We start from the raw sequence: 17,794 nt of genomic DNA, 5'->3' as shown, positions 1-17,794 counted from the left end.
TCTGTCTTCTATGACTGAGCCAGTTTGGCACCCATCTTGCTTTCTCGCCTCTGATCCCATATGACTTCACCTTCTGTACCGGTCTGCCATGAGGGGCCTTGTCAAAGCCCTTGATGAATTCCATGTAGACAACATCCACTGCTCTGTCTTTATCAATCATCTTCGTCACTTCCTCAAAAGCTTAATCAAGGTAGTGAGGCATGGCCTCCCCTTCACAAAACCATGCTGCCTCTCACTAATACATCCACTTGCTTCCAAATGGTAGTAAATTCTGTATCGAAGAATCCTCTCCAATAATTTCCCTACCGCTGACGTAATTTCTTGGATTAATCTTGCTACCCTTCTAAGTGAAAGTTTGAGCTGAAGGCAGGTATTTCTCATGTTGAAAGACAACAATTAAACACCTTTTTCTCTAATAGAAGCCTGAACACCAGTCATTTATTATTGTAGTTGGGCAATAGGTATAACTGAGGGGATACAAATAGAGGGGAAGTTAATTAAACTGTCCCTCAGCAAGTTGGTGTTCACATGGTAATCAACACATGGAATGGACTTCCAAGCTGATGTGGTGGATTTGAAAGTCTTCGAATTACCTTGAAAACAATCAGATGCAGCAAAGTGGGGAGATTAGTGTCTGTACAGATGGACAAGTCATAACAAGCCAAGTGGCCTGTCTCATCTGGAAATACTGTCTGAAGGTGTTTTGGGTATCCTCTGTAGCCCTTGTATATATTAATGTTGACTTATAACATCTCTCGTGTTTCTTTCCATTAATTGCTTACCACTGAGGTTAGATTCACTGATCTATGATTCCAAGCGTGTGTTTCAACTTTGGAGCATTGACACTACAGCATATTGGAACACCATGAATGACAGAACCATAGATAGGTGGACCAGTAGATCAAAAAGATTTCCTGTAGCCATGCATAAATGCCTCTGGAAAGGTCTGACATTGGAAGGTTAAATATGAGGTGGCAGAGGAGCATAATATAGCTTTTTTTTTAAAAGAAAGGTTTTTGCAGCTACTGAGTAGGAATACACCCTTCTTGTGAAATACAATGTGCTCGATTGTGGTGTCCTTTGGCTGAAGGGGATAGGTGGTTTGATATCATGTGGCTCATGAAAGAAGAGAAAAGGCAGAAGAAAATTAAGAAAGTTTTTCATACTAAGATATAATGCAATAAATATCTAGCAGCTTCATTTTGGCTTAGTCCTTCACATTGTGTTGTGGACATTTCAGATTCAGTATACAATAAACTCCTGTTTAATGTAAAGTATTTTGTCCAAAGCATTTGCTCATGAAAGGGGCAGCATGGTAGCATGGTGGTTAGCATAAATGCTTCACAGCTCCAGGGTCCCAGGTTCGATTCCCGGCTGGGTCACTGTGCGGAGTCTGCACGTCCTCCCCATGTGTGCGTGGGTTTCCTCCGGGTGCTCCGGTTTCCTCCCACAGTCCAAAGGTGTGCGGGTTAGGTGGATTGGCCATGCTAAATTGCCCGTAGTGTCCTAAAAAAAGTAAGGTTAAGGGAGGGGGGGGTTGTTGGGTTACGGGTATAGGGTGGATACGTGGGTTTGAGTAGGGTGATCATGGCTCGGCACAACATCGAGGGCCGAAGGGCCTGTTCTGTGCTGTACTGTTCTATGTTCTATGAAACATCATGAAAGGAAGTTTGTACTTAAAAAAAAAAAAAAAATTTGAATGAACAAGCTATTCAAATTCAAGGACTTGAATCGAAAATAGATTGAGTTCAGATTTTTTTCCACTTTGTTAAATCATTTTCTTTTCATCAAAAAAATGTGATCTCTCGGTGACTGTCTTTGCGACATTAACACTCTTTCCAGTGTCTCCATTGAATATCTACCTGAACCAGATGAGACTCTATTGGATAGATGCTCTCATTTTGGAATTTATTTGTAAAACACTGGCTTGGATTTTATGGTTAATTGCGAATCACTGGGGCCTGCTACTCATTATGCTCACAACTGCAGGCAGACTTTTTGCAGCTACTCGGACAGCAACTTGCTATAGTTAGGTGCCTGATTCAGCATAGCATCTACTACAGGGATCTTTGGCGATGTGTGTTGATGGTTGGAGGGGCCCTGAGCCGGTCTTGTGGTCAGTGGAACCCGCTTTTGGGCGATCGAGTGCTCTACAGTGCTCCTGTCCACCTTATCTATGTCCCTTATAATTTTATACACCTCAAACAGGTCCCCTCTCAGTCATCTCTGCTCCAGGGAAAACAACCCCAGCCTATCCAGTCTCTCTTGATAGCTAAAACGATTCAGCTCTGGCAACATGTCCTCTGCACCCTCTCCAGTGCAATCACTTACTTCCTATAATGTGGTGACCAGAACTGTACACAGTACTGCAGCTGAAACCTAACCAATTTTTTCTACAGCTCCAGCATAACCTCCCTGCTCTTATATTCAATGCCTCAGTTAATAAAGGCAAGAATCTCATAGAATCATCATAGGCCTTCTGAGCCATCTTAACTACCTGTCCTGCTGTCCAGAGATCTGTGAACCTGTACACCAAGGTCCTTTTGATCCTCTGTACTTCCTAATGTCTGACCATTCATGGTATATTCCTTTGCTGTTGTTCTCCGTTGTTACCAGACTCCTAAACGACCCTCTTATGGACTGACCTCATTAACACTACACCCCGTATGCTTCACTCGATGCCGGTGTTTATGTAGTTACATTTTGTACCTTGTGTTGTCCTATTATGTATTTTCTTTTATATCCTTTTTCTTTTCCTGTACTTAATGATCTGTTGAGCTGCTCGCAGAAAAATAATTTTCACTGTAACCCGATACACGTGACAATAAACAAATCCAAATCCTTGTTAGTCCTCCCAAAATGCACTACCTCACACTTTTCATGGTTAAATTCCATTTGCCACTCTTTTGCCCGTCTAACCAACCTGTCTAAATCATCCTGTCAACTAAGGTCTTGCTCCTCCCTATTTACCACACCACAATTTGTATCATCTGCAAACTTACTTATCATAACTCCCATATTTACGTCCAGGTTATTAATGTATACTGCAAACAGCAAGGGACCCAGCGGAACCCCACTGGACACAGGCTCACAAAAACTACCTTCACTCTCTGCCTCCTACCGCTAAGCCAGTTTTGGATTCAGTTTGCCAATTTGCCCTTGAGCCCATGAACTCTTAACCTTCTTCATCACCCTCTCATGTGATCCTTGTCAAAAGCCTTACTAAAGTAAGACTACATCAACTGCACTACCCTCATCTACACACTTAGTCATCTACTCGAAAAATTAAGCCAAATTTGTAAGACATGATCTCCCTTTGACAAAACCATGCCGACTATCTTTGATTAATCCTTGCCCCTCCAAGTTTAAATTAATTCTGTCCCTCAGAATTTTTTCCAGTAGTTTCCCTTCCATTGAAGTTAAACTCACTGGGCTGTAATTTCCTGGTTTGTCCCTATTTCCCTTCTTGAATAATGGAACCAGATTAGCTATCCTCCAGAACTCTGGCACCTGTTCTGTGGGCAGAGAAGATTTGGAATTTTTTGTCAGAGTCACTGCAATTCCTCCCTTGCCTCCCACAGCAATCTGGGATACATCTCTTCTGGCCCCAGGGTTTTATCCACTTTTGGGCCCATTAAAACTGTTAATATTTCCTCTTCTGGGAGGCTGACGTGCCTCCACCCTCCTGGGAGAAGTCAGAATGTACAATTCACCTAATAAGCTTGTTTTTCGGAACTTGTGGGAGGAATCCGGAGGAAACCCACGCAGAGACGGGGAGAACGTGCAGACTCCACACAGTCAGTGATCCAAACGGGAATCGAACCCAGGTCCTTGGCGCTGTGAAGCATAAGTGCTGACCATTGTGATACCGCGCCGTACACTTGGCGCTGTACAGCAGTTTCACCCATGAGATGAATTCTGGCTCAAACCCAAACCATTCTAGTTCCTCCAGGAGGTACTTCCATTTGACTCTGTCAAAGGCCTTCTCCATGTCCAGTGAGATGATCCCTTCTGGTGCCTCACCCCCTGATGGTGTCATGATCACGTTCAGCAGGCGCCTGATGTTCACTGTTAGTTGCCTTCCCTTGAGAAAGCCCGTCTGATCCTCCGCGATTACCTCTGGCACGCAGCTTTCCAGTCATCTTGCCAGGGCCTTTGCCAGAACTTTGGCGCCGGTGTTTAGGAGTGAAGTGGATCTACATGACCCGCACTCGGTTGGGTCTTTGTCCTTTTTGGGAATCAGCGATATTGTGCTTGGACCAGCCTGGGAGGCAGGGTCCCTCTCTGTAACAAGTCATTAAACATCTCCCGCAGGTGCGGGGCCAATGCTGCTGTGAATATTTTACAGAAATCCACCAGGTATCCATCTGGACTTGGTGCTTTCCCCGACTGCATGGAGTTGATACAATCCATAATTTCCCCCAGCGCTAGCGGTGTTTCCAGTCCCTGTTTTCTTGCCTCTTCCATGACTGGAATTGCCAGTACATCGAGAAACTGTCTTATCTATCCCCCCCCTGCCCCCTCCAAAATCTGCTCCTTAAAGGTGTTCAGCTCTCTTGCTATGGCTGACTGATTATTTCTGTAATGGTCTTTTTTTATAAAGTCTGCATTGTCCCATTTGGACATGTACACATTCACAAGTACCACTGGTGCCTCTTCCAGGATATACCGCTCCCTGGTTCTGTCACTTTCTTCATTGCTGTAAAGTTTGTCCTCTTTTGAAAAGTATGGGAAACCCCCCACCCACCCCAGCCCTCATCCTGTAACACGCCTTGTACTTTTGTCCTATCCACCCCTTTGGTCTTTCTCCCTCAGGTCTGTCTCTTTGAGGAAGACTATGTCGGCCTTCAGGCTTTTCAATTGGGTAAAAACTCGATCTCTTCATTGGGCCGTTAAGTCCCCTGATGTTCCAGGTGACTATCCTGATGGGGGGGGGGCTTCTGACTTCTGACTACCCCCTTCCCCCTCCTGTGGGTTCAGCCATACTCATCATGTGGATGTGCCCCTGCATTCTGGGGCTTCCCTTCATCCAGGGGCCATCCAACATCTTCTTTGTTCCCCCCCCAACCGAATTCCCCTATCCTCATTTATCCTCCTTCCCTGTGTCAATGTGGGATTCCCTTCCCCTGCTCTTCCCCCTCTTGCCAGGGATTTCCTCCCTCTTGGGAGCTGCACTGCGGCTCTTCCACTGCTCTTACATCTGTGTGCCCGTGAAGTCGCACGCCCTGTGGCTCCCCTCCTGAGAGCGTTTCCTCCTATCTTTGGCCCATTTTGTTCCTCTCTTCCTCCTGTCCCCACTTCAGTGTCTCTTAGTCTCTATACATCCCCACCCATGCCCCCCTCCGCTGGGGTGCATGTGTGGTCATTCCAGTCACATACGTGTAGAGATAAGCCAGGCATGAAAAGACAAATAACATCTTTTGTGGCCTCTTTGTGTCGCATTTCTTGTGCCTTCGCAACCTGTTTTTCCCTGATTATGTCCTCCGCTTCACCTGGCGTGTTGAAGTAGAACTCCGTTACCCACAGTTTGGCCGGTAAAGCATCTAGAACCATACTTTTTTCTTAAATAGGGCCGGGCCGCCTCGGCTCCGTTGAACTTGGCCCGGCGTTTGGCCAGGTCGGCCCCAATGTCCTGGTACATACGGATTTACAGGACCTCGTGCTCCACGCCCAGTTTAGGATCTTCTCCTTGTCCTGGTATCTCTGGAGCTTTGCGATGATTGCACTTGGTGGGTCCCCTGGTTTTTTGTCTGGGCGATCTGTGGGCTCTGCCCACTTAGAACATAGAACACTACAGCGCAGTACGGGCCCTTCGGCCCTCGATGTTGCGCCGACCTGTGAAACCATCTGAAGCCTATCTGACCTACACTATTCCATTTTCATCCATATGTCTATCCAGTGACCACTTAAATGCCCTTAAAGTTGGCGAGTCTAGTACTGTTGCAGGCAGGGCGTTCCACACCCCTATCTGAGTAAAGAAACTGCCTCTGACATCTGTCCTATATCTATCACCCCTCAATTTAAAGCTATGTCCCCTCGTGTTGGTCATCACCATCCGAGGAAAAAGACTCTCACTGTCCACCCTATCTAACCCTCTGACTATCTTATATGTCTATTAAGTCACCTCTCAGCCTTCTCCTCTCTAACGAAAACAACCTGGATGCCGAGATCTCTCTGTTCATCTACACTACCAACAATCTTGCCATTAGCCCAGTACTCTGCATCCCTGGTACTCCTTCCAAAGTGAACCACCTCACACTTTTCCGCATTAAACTCCATCTGCCACCTCTCAGCCCAGCTCTGCAGCTTATCTATGTCCCTCTGTATCCTATAACATCCTTCAGCACTATCCACAACTCCACCGACCTTCGTGTCATCTGCAAATTTACTAACCCATCCTTCTACACCCTCTTCCAGGTCATTTATAAAAATGACAAACAGCAGTGGCCCCAAAACAGATCCTTGCGGTACACCACTAGTAACTGAACTCCAGGATGAACATTTGCCATCAATCACCACCCTCTGTCTTCTTTCAGCTAGCCAATTACTGATCCAAACCGCTAAATCACCTTCAATTCCATACTTCCTTATTTTCTGCAATAGCCTACCGTGGGGAACCTTATCAAACGCCTTACTGAAATCCATATACACCACATCAACAGCTTTACCCTGATCCACCTGTTTGGTCACCTTCTCAAAAAACTCAATAAGGTTTGTGAGGCATGACCTACCCTTCACAAAACCGTGTTGAGTATCGCTAATCAACTTGTTCTTTTCAAGATGATTATAAACCCTATCTCTTATAACCTTTTCCAACATTTTACCCACAACCGAAGTAAGGCTCACAGGTCTATAATTACCAGGATTGTCTCTACTCCCCTTCTTGAACAAGGGGACAACATTTGCTATCCTCCAGTCTTCCGGCACTATTCCTGTCGACAAAGACGACATAAAGATCAAGGACAAAGGCTCTGCAATCTCCTCCCTGGCTTCCCAGAGAATCCTAGGATAAATCCCATCTGGCCCAGGGGACTTATCTATTTTGACATTTTCCAAAATTGCTAACACCTCCTCCTTTTGAACCTCAATTCCATCTAGCCTGGTCGACTGAGCCTGAGTGTTCTCCGCGACAACATTGTCTTTCTCCAGTGTAAACACTGACGAAAAATATCCATTTAATGCTTCCCCTATCTCCTCTGATTCCACACACAACTTTCCACTACTATCCTTGATTGGCCCTAATCTTACTCTAGTCATTCTTTTGTTCCTGATATACCTATAGAAAGCCTTAGGGTTTTCCTTGATCCTATCCGCCAACGACTTTTCGTGTCCTCTCCTCGCTCTTCTTAACTCTCCCTTTAGTGCCCTAACTGAGCCTTCATGTCTCATCCTAACATAAGCCTTCTTCTTCCTCTTGACGTGCTTCAACTTCCTTAGTAAACCACGGTTCCCTTGCTCGACAACTTCCTCCCTGCCTGACAGGTACATACTTATCAAGGACACGCAGTAGCTGTTCCTTGAAAAAGCTCCACATTTCGATTGTACCCATCCCCTGCAGTTTCCTTCCCCATCCTATACATCCTAAATCTTGCCGAATAGCATCATAATGGCCTTTCCCCCAGCTATAATTCTTGCCTTGCGGTATATACCTATCCCTGCCCATTGCTAAAGTAAACATAACCGAGTTGTGATCACTATCACCAAAGTGCTCACCTACATCTAAATCTTAACACCTGGCCGGGTTCATTACCCAGTACCAAATCCAATGTGGCCTCGCCCCTTGTTGGCCTGTCTACATACTGTGTCAGAAAACCCTCCTGCACACACTGCACAAAAACTGACCCATCTATAGTACTCGAACTATAGTATTTCCAGTCAATATTTGGAAAGTTAAAGTCCCCCATAACAACTACCCTGTTACTCTCGCTCCTGTCAAGAATCATCTTTGCAATCCTTTCCTCTACATCTCTGGAACTATTCGGAGGTCTATAGACAACTCCCAACAGGGTGACCTCTCCTCTACTGTTCCTAACCTCGGCCCATACTGCCTCAGTAGACGAGTCCTCAAGCATCATTTCTACCGCCGTAATACTTTCCTTGATTAACAATGCCACACCCCCCCCTCTTTTACCATCTTCTCTGTTCTTACAGAAACATCTAAATCCTGGAACCTGGAAAAACCATTCCTGTCCCTGCTCTACCCATGTCTCCGAAATCGCCACAACATCGAGATCCCAGGTACCAACCCATGCTGCAAGCTCACCCACCTTATTCCGGATGCTCCTGGCGTTGAAGTAGACACACTTCAAACCAGCGTCCTGCTTGCCGGTGCCCTCTTTCGAACTTTTAACCCTATCCCTGACCTCACTACTCTCAACATCCTGTACACTGGGACTACAATTTAGGTTCCCATCCCCCTGCTGAATTAGTTTAAACCCCCCCGAAGAGCACTAGCAAATCTCCCTCCCAGGATATTGGTACCCCTCTGGTTCAGGTGAAGACCATCCTGTTTGTAGAGGTCCCACCTACCCCAGAATGAGCCCCAATTATCCAGGAAACCAAAACCCTCCCTCCTGCACCATCCCTGTAGCCACGTGTTCAACTCCTCTCTCTCCTTATTTCTCACTTTGCTAGCACGTGGCACGGGTAACAACCCAGAGATAACAACTCTGTTTGTTCTAGCTCTCAGCTTCCACCCTAGTTCCCTGAATTTCTGTCTCAAATCCCCATCTCTCTTCCTACCTATGTCGTTGGTACCTATGTGGACCATGACTTGGGGCTGCTCCCCCTCCCCCTTAAGGATCCCAAAAACACGATCAGAGACATCACGAACCCTGGCACCTGGGAGGCAACACACCAACCGTGAGTCTCTTTCGTTCCCACAGAACCTCCTGTCTGTTCCTCTAACTATGGAGTCCCCAATGACAAGTGCTCTGTTCCTCTTCTCCCTTCCCTTCTGAGCAACAGGGACAGACTCTGTGCCAGAGACCTGTGCCCTATTGCTTACCCCTGGTAAGTCGGCCCCCGCAACAGTATCCAAAACGGTATACTTGTTATAGAGGGGAACGACCACAGGGGATCCCTGCACTGCATGCCGGTTCCCTCTCCCTCCCCTGACGGTAACCCATCTACCTTCTTCTTTTACCTGAGGTGTGACTACCTCCCCCGCCTCCCGAATGATCCGAAGTTCATCCAGCTCCAGCTCCAGGTCCCTAACGCGGCTCTCGAGGAGCTGGAGTTGGGTGCACTTCCCGCAGATGTAGTCAGAAGGGACACTAGAGGTGACCCTTTCCTCCCACATTCTGCAGGAGGAACATTCAACTGCCCTAGCCTCCATTCCCACTGAAATAACTTCCCAACTACTGAAAAATAAAAATAAAAAACTTGTTAGTTTAGCAATCCAACGGACAGAACTTTTTTTTTTGGTTAGAGGAGGAGGATGGGTGGGAGACACTACGTAAGTAGTGTTTCGGGTAAAGCTGTCACTCGAGAACAGCCCCTTCACAAACCACCTTCAACTTACGCTGACCGCACTGCACGTATGCAAATCTCCCCGGAACAGCCAATCAGAAGCTCTGCTCTGCTGCCCTCTGCTGGATGCTCGCCTTCCGTCGAACTCCTCGGGTCACTGATGCAGGTGCACCTTCAACTTACGCTGACCGCACTGCACGTATGCAAATCTCCCCGGAACAGCCAATCAGAAGCTCTGCTCTGCTGCCCTCTGCTGGATGCTCGCCTTCCGTCGAACTCCTCGGGTCACTGATGCAGGTGCACCTTCAACTTACGCTGACCGCACTGCACGTATGCAAATCTCCCCGGAACAGCCAATCAGAAGCTCTGCTCTGCTGCCCTCTGCAGGGGTTTTGGGGAAGCTTTCTCCCCCAACCAATTTCCCCAGCATCCAAGCTGCATAGTTCATTGGATTCCTGCCCACCGTACCCTCAGGCAGCTAAACAATCCTCAGATTGTGGAAGCGGGATCTGTTCTCCTGGCCCTCAACCTTTCCTTTGAGTGCTCACAAGGCCACCACTAACTCTGTCTCTAGCATTGGTCGGTGCCGGTGGGTGATGTAGGCGATGAGGGCATTTTTCTTTTAGATGGCTGTTTGTTTTGTTTTGGTTGAGGGTAGGATTTTTTTTTGGTTTAGTGCTTGATGTCTAGGTTTGAAGGGCCAAAGTTAAAAGGATTCCTGAGGAAAGAAACCCATTGTACGACTGGTCAGCGCATCGCCACCACCAGAAGTCCGCTCTGCTTCAACCTTCTGATGCAATGCGTATGGCACTGGCCTTGTTCTAAAGAACTTGGGTGTTGAATCCGGGTTGACATCTATCTTGGCTTTTACACCTTCAATTCAGCCCAATTCTTTGTGGAAAATGTCTTCATACCTCCATGAGACATCTTGGAGGATGACGTCAGATATTTTAAAGATTTCCAGCCAGTTGAGCTTAATCTTCTGCAACCAGTCTCTGCCCAACAGACTTGGCCTATATCCTTGCACCACAGCAAAAGGCAGATTAGTCTCCTGTTATCTGTAGGCTACTGGGGTATTGGCTTTTTCTGAGGATCTTAAATCTCCCCGGTGTCCAAAAAGTGGATGTAGTATACTTTGAGCTCAAAGACTATGTTCCTGCACATAGATATTGGAAGGACTGCTCACTCATGACAGTAAGTGAAGCCTCAAGTTCAACTTCCATTTTAAGGGGGCTATCATTTTCCCTTAAGACCTGAACCGTTTTATTCAATTGGACTACATTCGACCAATACATCGTATTCTCTTCTCTAGATGTCTTCTCCACTACGTTCAGTGGTGCTGTGGATTGCTGCTGCTGTCGTATTTTTACAATGTCAAGCATTGCCACATGTGCCCTCGTGCTTGATTGTGTCCCCTTCATGTTGCAACAGAAACGCGCGAACCCAAACCCGGCACGTCACCTGGGGCAATCCCCCCGCAATGATTGCAGCCCACCTCTGATTGGGTTTGATGCTTCAACTCCTTCCCGCTCTTGGGTTCTGGTCCTATCGCAAGGACCATGTCTGGCTCTGAGCTGTGCCTGTTGATTTCCCCCCCCCCCCCCCCCCCCACATAGACTTTGTGGCTGTACTGCCCATACTTGGTTAACCTTCCAAGTATGACTGAGCCTGGCGCATGTTGCGGGTCGCGTTTACTCTGCTCAGGGCTTCTGCCTAGATACCATCCTCCATCTCTCCCCCGAGCTCCTCTTCCCACTTAAGCTTCAGGTCCTTGGTCTGCGTATCCTCAGCTCCCATTAGTTCCTTGTAGACGTACAAGACTCTACCCTCTCCCACCTCTCCCCTAGAAACTACCCTGTCCTGCCTCCCCTTCGGCGGGAGACGTGGGAAGGACGGCACCAGTCTGCGTACAAAATCCCGCACCTGTAAGTATCTAAAGTCGTTCCCTGTCGCCAGCCCAAACTTCTCCTCCAGTGCCCTCATGCTCGGAAAGCTCCCTTCCAGGAACAGATCCCCCATCCTCACAATAATCACAGAAAGTTAACGTGCAGGCACAGCAAGCAATTAGAAAGGCAAATTGTTCATTTTTTAAAATAAAGGATTTGGAGTAAACTCGTGAAGAAACGTTACAATAATTTTATAGGGCATTGTTGAGGCTAACCTGGAGTCCTGTGTTCAGCTTTGGTCTCTTTATTTAAGGAAGGACTTGCCCTATCGGGAGCGCAATAAAGGTTTACTGCAATAGTTCCTGGGTTGGCAGGCTGTCCTTCACTACACTTTTGACTAGGCCTATATTCCCTGGAGTTTAGAAGAATGAACGGTGATCTAATTGAAACATATCAAATTCTAAAGGGCTTTATAGGATAGATGCCGAGAAATTGCTTCCCCTGGAACATGGGTCACAGTCTCCAAATAAGGAATTGGCCATTTTGAAGCAAGATGAGGAGTTGTGAATCTTTGGAATTCTCTACTCCAGACAGCTGTAGTTGTTCGGCTGTTGGGTATATTCAAGACAGAAGTTGTAGCTTTTTGGTACCAAGAGAATTAAGAATATGGGAATAAGCAGGAAGGCGGAATTAAGTTAGAAGATCAGCCATCATGTTGTTGAATGGTGGAGAAGCCAAATGGCCTCCAGTTCCTATTTCTTATGAATGAGACTCCACACTTCTAAAATTGCACTTCAGGCCAGAGATTTTATATGGCATAATGAAGATTCATCACGCATTAAACATATAGCTGCAGCAAAATACAGCAGCCCTAACTTTTTCTGGCCTATTTAGTGGGTAACCAGTGGATAAATATCACAACTTTGATGTTGATGCTGAGTTGAACAAGTGGAGCACAGCTTGTGGAGCAACAGGACACCGATAGCAGAATTGTGTGTTTAACTGTCCATGTTTGAACTATGGAAGTTGCTGTCTGATTTATTCCACGCCACTGGTGAGTGCTGTTAGCTTCACCTTTATTCCTAATGCAAAATCTGAGTAGTGAAGTATTTCCCACTTGCACCCTTTTTCTGCTGTTCCAACAAGATTTTAACTGGTGAGTATTGTGTGAATGAATCCTTCAACTCATTTTTAATCAGCACAAAGCTAAATAAGCTTTAGTGTAGCTGGAATGACTATGATCATTAGCGATCACACAACTGTGATGGTAAATAAAATTTATCTAAAATTAAATTTTAAGAACCAGCACGATTGACAAGGTTCCTCCTTTTGTAAATTGAAATTCAAAAATTCTTATACAGCACAAAACCAAAATATCGTTAAAAGATGCATTTTGTTTTCTTCAGACATTTTCTGTGAATTTGCAGTCCAATTTGCAATGAACTGATTTGAAGAAATTATGCCAATTTGCGATGAACTGATTTGAAGAAATTATTGATTTCAACTGACTGAATTAACACTTAAGTTTCACCTTGATCAATTATACTTTCACATGGGGTGCCACACGCTTCTGTATTTCGTAACAGTAGACACCAAATTCAAAAGAAACTGTGCATTCATTACAGAAAATGTCTTTGTTAGTTTTTTAAAAAGTCATTTCGGATGTGGGCGTCGCCAGTGAGGCCAGCATTTATTGAATGTCCCTAATTGTCCTTGAACCACTGCTGCCCCTAATTGTCCTTGAACCACTGCAGTCCCCGTGGTGTAGGTACACCCATCGGGCTCCTTTTTTATTGACTTTGTAGAGGTTTTATACAACTGAGTGGCTTGCTAGGCCATTTCGGAGGGCATTTAAGAATCAACCGCATTGCTATGGGCACATGTGGGCCAGATTTCTAAAGAACGTTAGTGAACTAGATGTTTTTTAACAACAGTTGGCAATGGTTTCATGGTCAGCATTAGACTCGTCCCTATGTCAACGCCTCTGAGTGTGGAACAGCAGATATAAGATGTGAATAGATCACCAGGCATATTGACCTATTCTCATTTATTTAGAGTGGTGAACACACGGAACTGACTACGATATGGAACAATAGAGTGAATAGCATAGATAAATTTAAGGGAAAGCTAAATAAGTTTGTGATGGGAGACAAAAAGAATAGAAGGATGTGATGATATGGTATGATGAAGTTGGGTAGAAGTCAGGTTTACGCTTGTGTGGCATAAACACTGTCATAGTCCTGTTGAGCAAATGGCTTGCTTCTGTGTTGTAAATTCCATGTAAGGTGTCGGAAAAATAAAGAATTCTCAATACATTGCTCAAGACTCAGGTTGGCAAGTATGATGCCTTGGCGGGTCCATTGGGATCCCCTTATTGGACCTCTGTTTGTCAGCCGATGTTTTTAAAGTTGCATGTTTTGTATTGTTGTATTTATAATCTAACTCTTTTTTTTTTTGTTCAAGCTCTGCATGCCCAAAGGGCTTTCCTTTAAAACACAGTCTGATAACCGAGATCCACAATTCCATTCGTTCATCATCACCCGTGAAGATGGTTCCCGCACCTATGGATTTGCCCTCACATTTTATGAAGAGGTGGCGAGTAAACAGATCTGCAGTGCAATGCAAACGTTGTATCACATGCATAATGCAGAACAATATGACATCCTTCATACTTCGACTACGATCTGCATAAGCTCATCTGAGAGTAACTCTGATAATTGCAGTGATATACCTACTGGCATGACAAAACTACAGCGTTTTAATTCTTATGATATTGGCAAGGACACTTTATATGTCTCAAAATGCATTTGCTTGATTGCACCAATGCCTTTCATGCAAGCTTGTAAGAAGGTGCTTGAACAACTCCATCAAGCTGTGACTTCTCTTCAACCTCCTCCATTACCACTAGAAAGTTATGTTTACAATATACTATACGAGGTGCCTTTGCCACCAGCAGGGAGGTCTTTAAAATTTCTGGGTGTATATGGTCCAATTGTTTGTCAAAGGCCAAGCACTAATGAGTTACCACTTTTTGACTTTCCAATTAATGAGATGTTTGAGCTCTTGGGTCTGGAAAATGTACTACAGCTCTTCACCTGTGCATTGCTGGAGATTCAAATCCTACTGTTTTCTCAACGTAAGTCAAACATTCATTCATTAATTTTACATTTTATAGAAGTACCAGTTAACTTACACAGAAATTATCTCTACATCTGCAAGAGGTTGCATGCACAATAATTTAATCAAGGCGTTCAGATCATATCCTCAGTGAAAATATTCTCATCAATGTCATTATTAAAATAGAGAAGGAAAATGCAGAATCAGAAACAGATTGAGAAGAGTAAACTATGAAATAAGTTAAGATGATTTAATCTGAATAAATTAGAAAAAATTAACTGGTGAATCAGTGAAGGAACAGTGGGAAATATGGATGCGTGAAATTGGTATAGTACAGTGCAGTCTTGGAACATTCTAAGGCGAAAAAATAGAGCTGTGTCTTTGCATTTCCATGAATCCATAGTTAATTGGGTGGCACGGTGGTTAGCACTGCTGCCTCACAGCTCCAGGGTCCCTGGTTCAAATCCAGCCTCGGGTGACTGTCGGTGTGGAGTTTGCACTTTATCCCCGTGTCTGTGTGGTTTTCCTCCGGGTGCTCCAGTTTCCTCCCACAGTCAAAAGATGTGCGGGTTAGGTGGATTGGCCATGCTAAATTGCCCTTAGTGTCCCAAAAGATTAGGTGGGGTTACTGAGTTACGGGAATAAAATGGAGGTGTGGCTTAAGTAGGGTGTTCTTTCCAAGGGGCGGTGCAGACTTGATGAGCTGAATGACCTCCTTCTACACTGTAAATTCAATGATTCTATAAATGACACCGAAAAATGCTAAAACATGATGATATGTGCATTAATAAACAAATTGTTCTCTAGGTTGATGCTTATTAAAATTGTGTTCAGGGGATATTCATCTCAAGTTACTGAAGATGCTACGTGAGGAAGTAGTGAAGATCTTTCAAATTTCATTACAGAAGTACCTCAAAAGTGTGGAGGATGTCAAATGTTACATCTTTCCTCAAAAAGGGAAAGACTATATTTAACCTGTTAACCTTTGTCAGTTGTACATAAATCACGTAAGACCATCTTTGAGGTAAAATTAATGAATCCTTGAAAGGATGGATCGATAAATTCATTTATGATGATTTGTTAGAGGCAGACCATATATCACTCATCTGAACTTTTTTTCAGAGAGGAGCAGAAAATATAGTGTACCATAGTAGATACTGTTCACATCGAGTGTATTTGGAAATGTTCTGAAATTGCCACATAAGAACTTGGTTGAGAAAACTTGGGCTATGTTGTAAAAGGGAAATTGGTGTCACTCAGCACCCTGACTTGGAAATATATCGCCGTTCCTTCATTGTCGCTGGGGCAACATCCTGGAACTCGCTCCCTAACAGCACAGTGGGTGTACCTACACCACAAGGAAAACAGAGGATGAAGAAGGCAGCTCACCACCACCTCGTGAAGGCCAACTAGGAATGGGCAATAAATGCTGGCCAAACCAGTGACACCCACATCCTGTAAATGAATTTAAAAAATGACTCAGGAAAATATCTGCATGATAAAGAAGATCTAGGGATCAAAGTTATTATTTTGTCAGTAATATATTGCATGTTTATGATATAAGTGTACAGAAATCACTCTCGAGTACCTTAGCAAACTCCAAACCTGTCATTTTATTTGGACTTTTAATTAAAAAGAATTACCTTTCACGTTGCTGTGGGTGATGCAGCAATACCTCCCATGAGAGTATCAAATGCTTTGCGGTTATGCAGACAATATTATATAGACATAAATTTCCATTACTTTATTTTATCCAACTGCGTTTTCAACAACACCAGGAATGTAAGACCAGGGCCGGCCCAAGGTACCGGCAACTCGGGCAGTCGCCCGGGGCGCCATGTGCTAGGGGGCGCCAGAGACTTGAGTCCCGTGCATGTGCAGTTGGGCCGGTGCCAACCAGCGCATGCGCGGTGGCCGCCCTCCCCCAGGGCTGCCCCCTCCCGCGCCCTCCGTCCCCCCCTCCGTCCGCCTCCCCCCGCCTCGGCCCCCCCCCCCCCCTCGCCGGGGGGTACCTTTTAAATGAGTTGAGAATGTCCGCCTCAACCACCAATTCGTGCAGGTAATTCCAGATGCCCATCACCTGGATGAAAAAGGTTTTCCTCATGTCCCCTCTAATCCTTCTACCAGTCACCTTAAATTTGATTTGATTTGATTTTGTTTATTGTCACGTGTTACAGAGATGCAGTGAAAAATATTTTTCTGCGAGAAGCTTAACATGAAAATAAAAGAAAATATATGCTTCTGGCTAAGTTGACCTTTCAACCAGGGGAAATAGGTTATTCCTTTTTTAAAAAAATATTTTAATTGAGGTATTTGCAAAATTTTTAAAACAATAACAAAAACATTAACATGGTAAAATAAACATTTCCGTACCCGACCCAATCTTCACACACCTCAACCATCTAACACCTATTCCCCCCCCTTCATAATGCTGCTTAGCCGACAATTTTCCCCGAGAAAGTCGATGAATGGCTGCCGCCTCCGAGAGAACCCGAACATTGACCCTCTTAAGGCAAACTTTATTTTCTCAAGATTGAGAAATCCAGCCATGTCACTAACCCAGGTCTCTACACTTGGGAGCTTCGAGTCCCTCCACAGTAAAAGGATCCGTCTCTGGGCTACCAGGGAGGCAAAGGCCAGGACGTCGGCCTCTTTCACTCCCTGAACTCCCGGATCTTCTGACACTCCAAAGATCGCTACCTCTGGACTTGGCACCACCCGTGTTTCTAGCACCGTGGACATTGCCTTTGCAAACCCCTGCCAAAAGCCTCTGAGCTTCGGGCATGCCCAGAACATGTGGACATGATTTGCTGGGGTTCCCGCGCACCTCGCACATCTATCTTCTACCCCGAAAAACTTGCTCATCCTCACCGCCGTCATGTGTGCCTGGTGGACCACCTTAAATTGTATTAGGCTAAGCCTGGCACATGATGATGAGGAATTGACCCTGCTTAGGGCGTCCGCCCATAGACCCGCCTCTAGCTCTCCTCCTAGCTCGCCCTCCCACTTGCCCTTAAGCCCCTCCACCGGGGTTTCCTCCGCCTCCAACAGCTCCTGGTAGATATCCAACACCTTCCCCTCTCCCACCCAGGTACCGGAAACGACTCTATCCTGTATCCCCCCGTGGCAGCAGTAGCGGAAAGGCCAACACCTGTTTCCTCCGGAAGTGTCGGACGTGCAAATATCTAAAACCATTCCCTGGCGGCAGTTTAAATTTGTCCTCCAGCGCCTTCAAGCTGGAAAAGCTCCCATCGATAAACAGATCCCCCATCCTTCTAATTCCTGCCCTCTGCCAACTCTGGAACCCGCCATCCAGCCTG

The 17,794-nt window shown here is 45.5% G+C and overlaps 1 protein-coding gene across 1 annotated transcript in view; it reads left to right on the top strand.

Moving 5' to 3' along the window:
* The window catches only part of LOC119971886 (DENN domain-containing protein 5A-like), a 387,311-nt gene that overhangs the window by 90,970 nt on the left and 278,547 nt on the right, over window positions 1-17,794 (top strand). The window contains 1 exon segment of the mRNA XM_038808165.1: window positions 13,821-14,493. Within this exon segment, the coding sequence (XP_038664093.1) occupies window positions 13,821-14,493 (673 nt within the window).

The sequence above is a fragment of the Scyliorhinus canicula genome, chromosome 9 (assembly GCF_902713615.1).
Source record: "Scyliorhinus canicula chromosome 9, sScyCan1.1, whole genome shotgun sequence".
In the NCBI taxonomy this organism is placed as follows: domain Eukaryota; kingdom Metazoa; phylum Chordata; class Chondrichthyes; order Carcharhiniformes; family Scyliorhinidae; genus Scyliorhinus; species Scyliorhinus canicula.
Note: the sequence above shows the minus strand (reverse complement) of the source record. Positions and strands in the feature narration are given on the sequence as shown.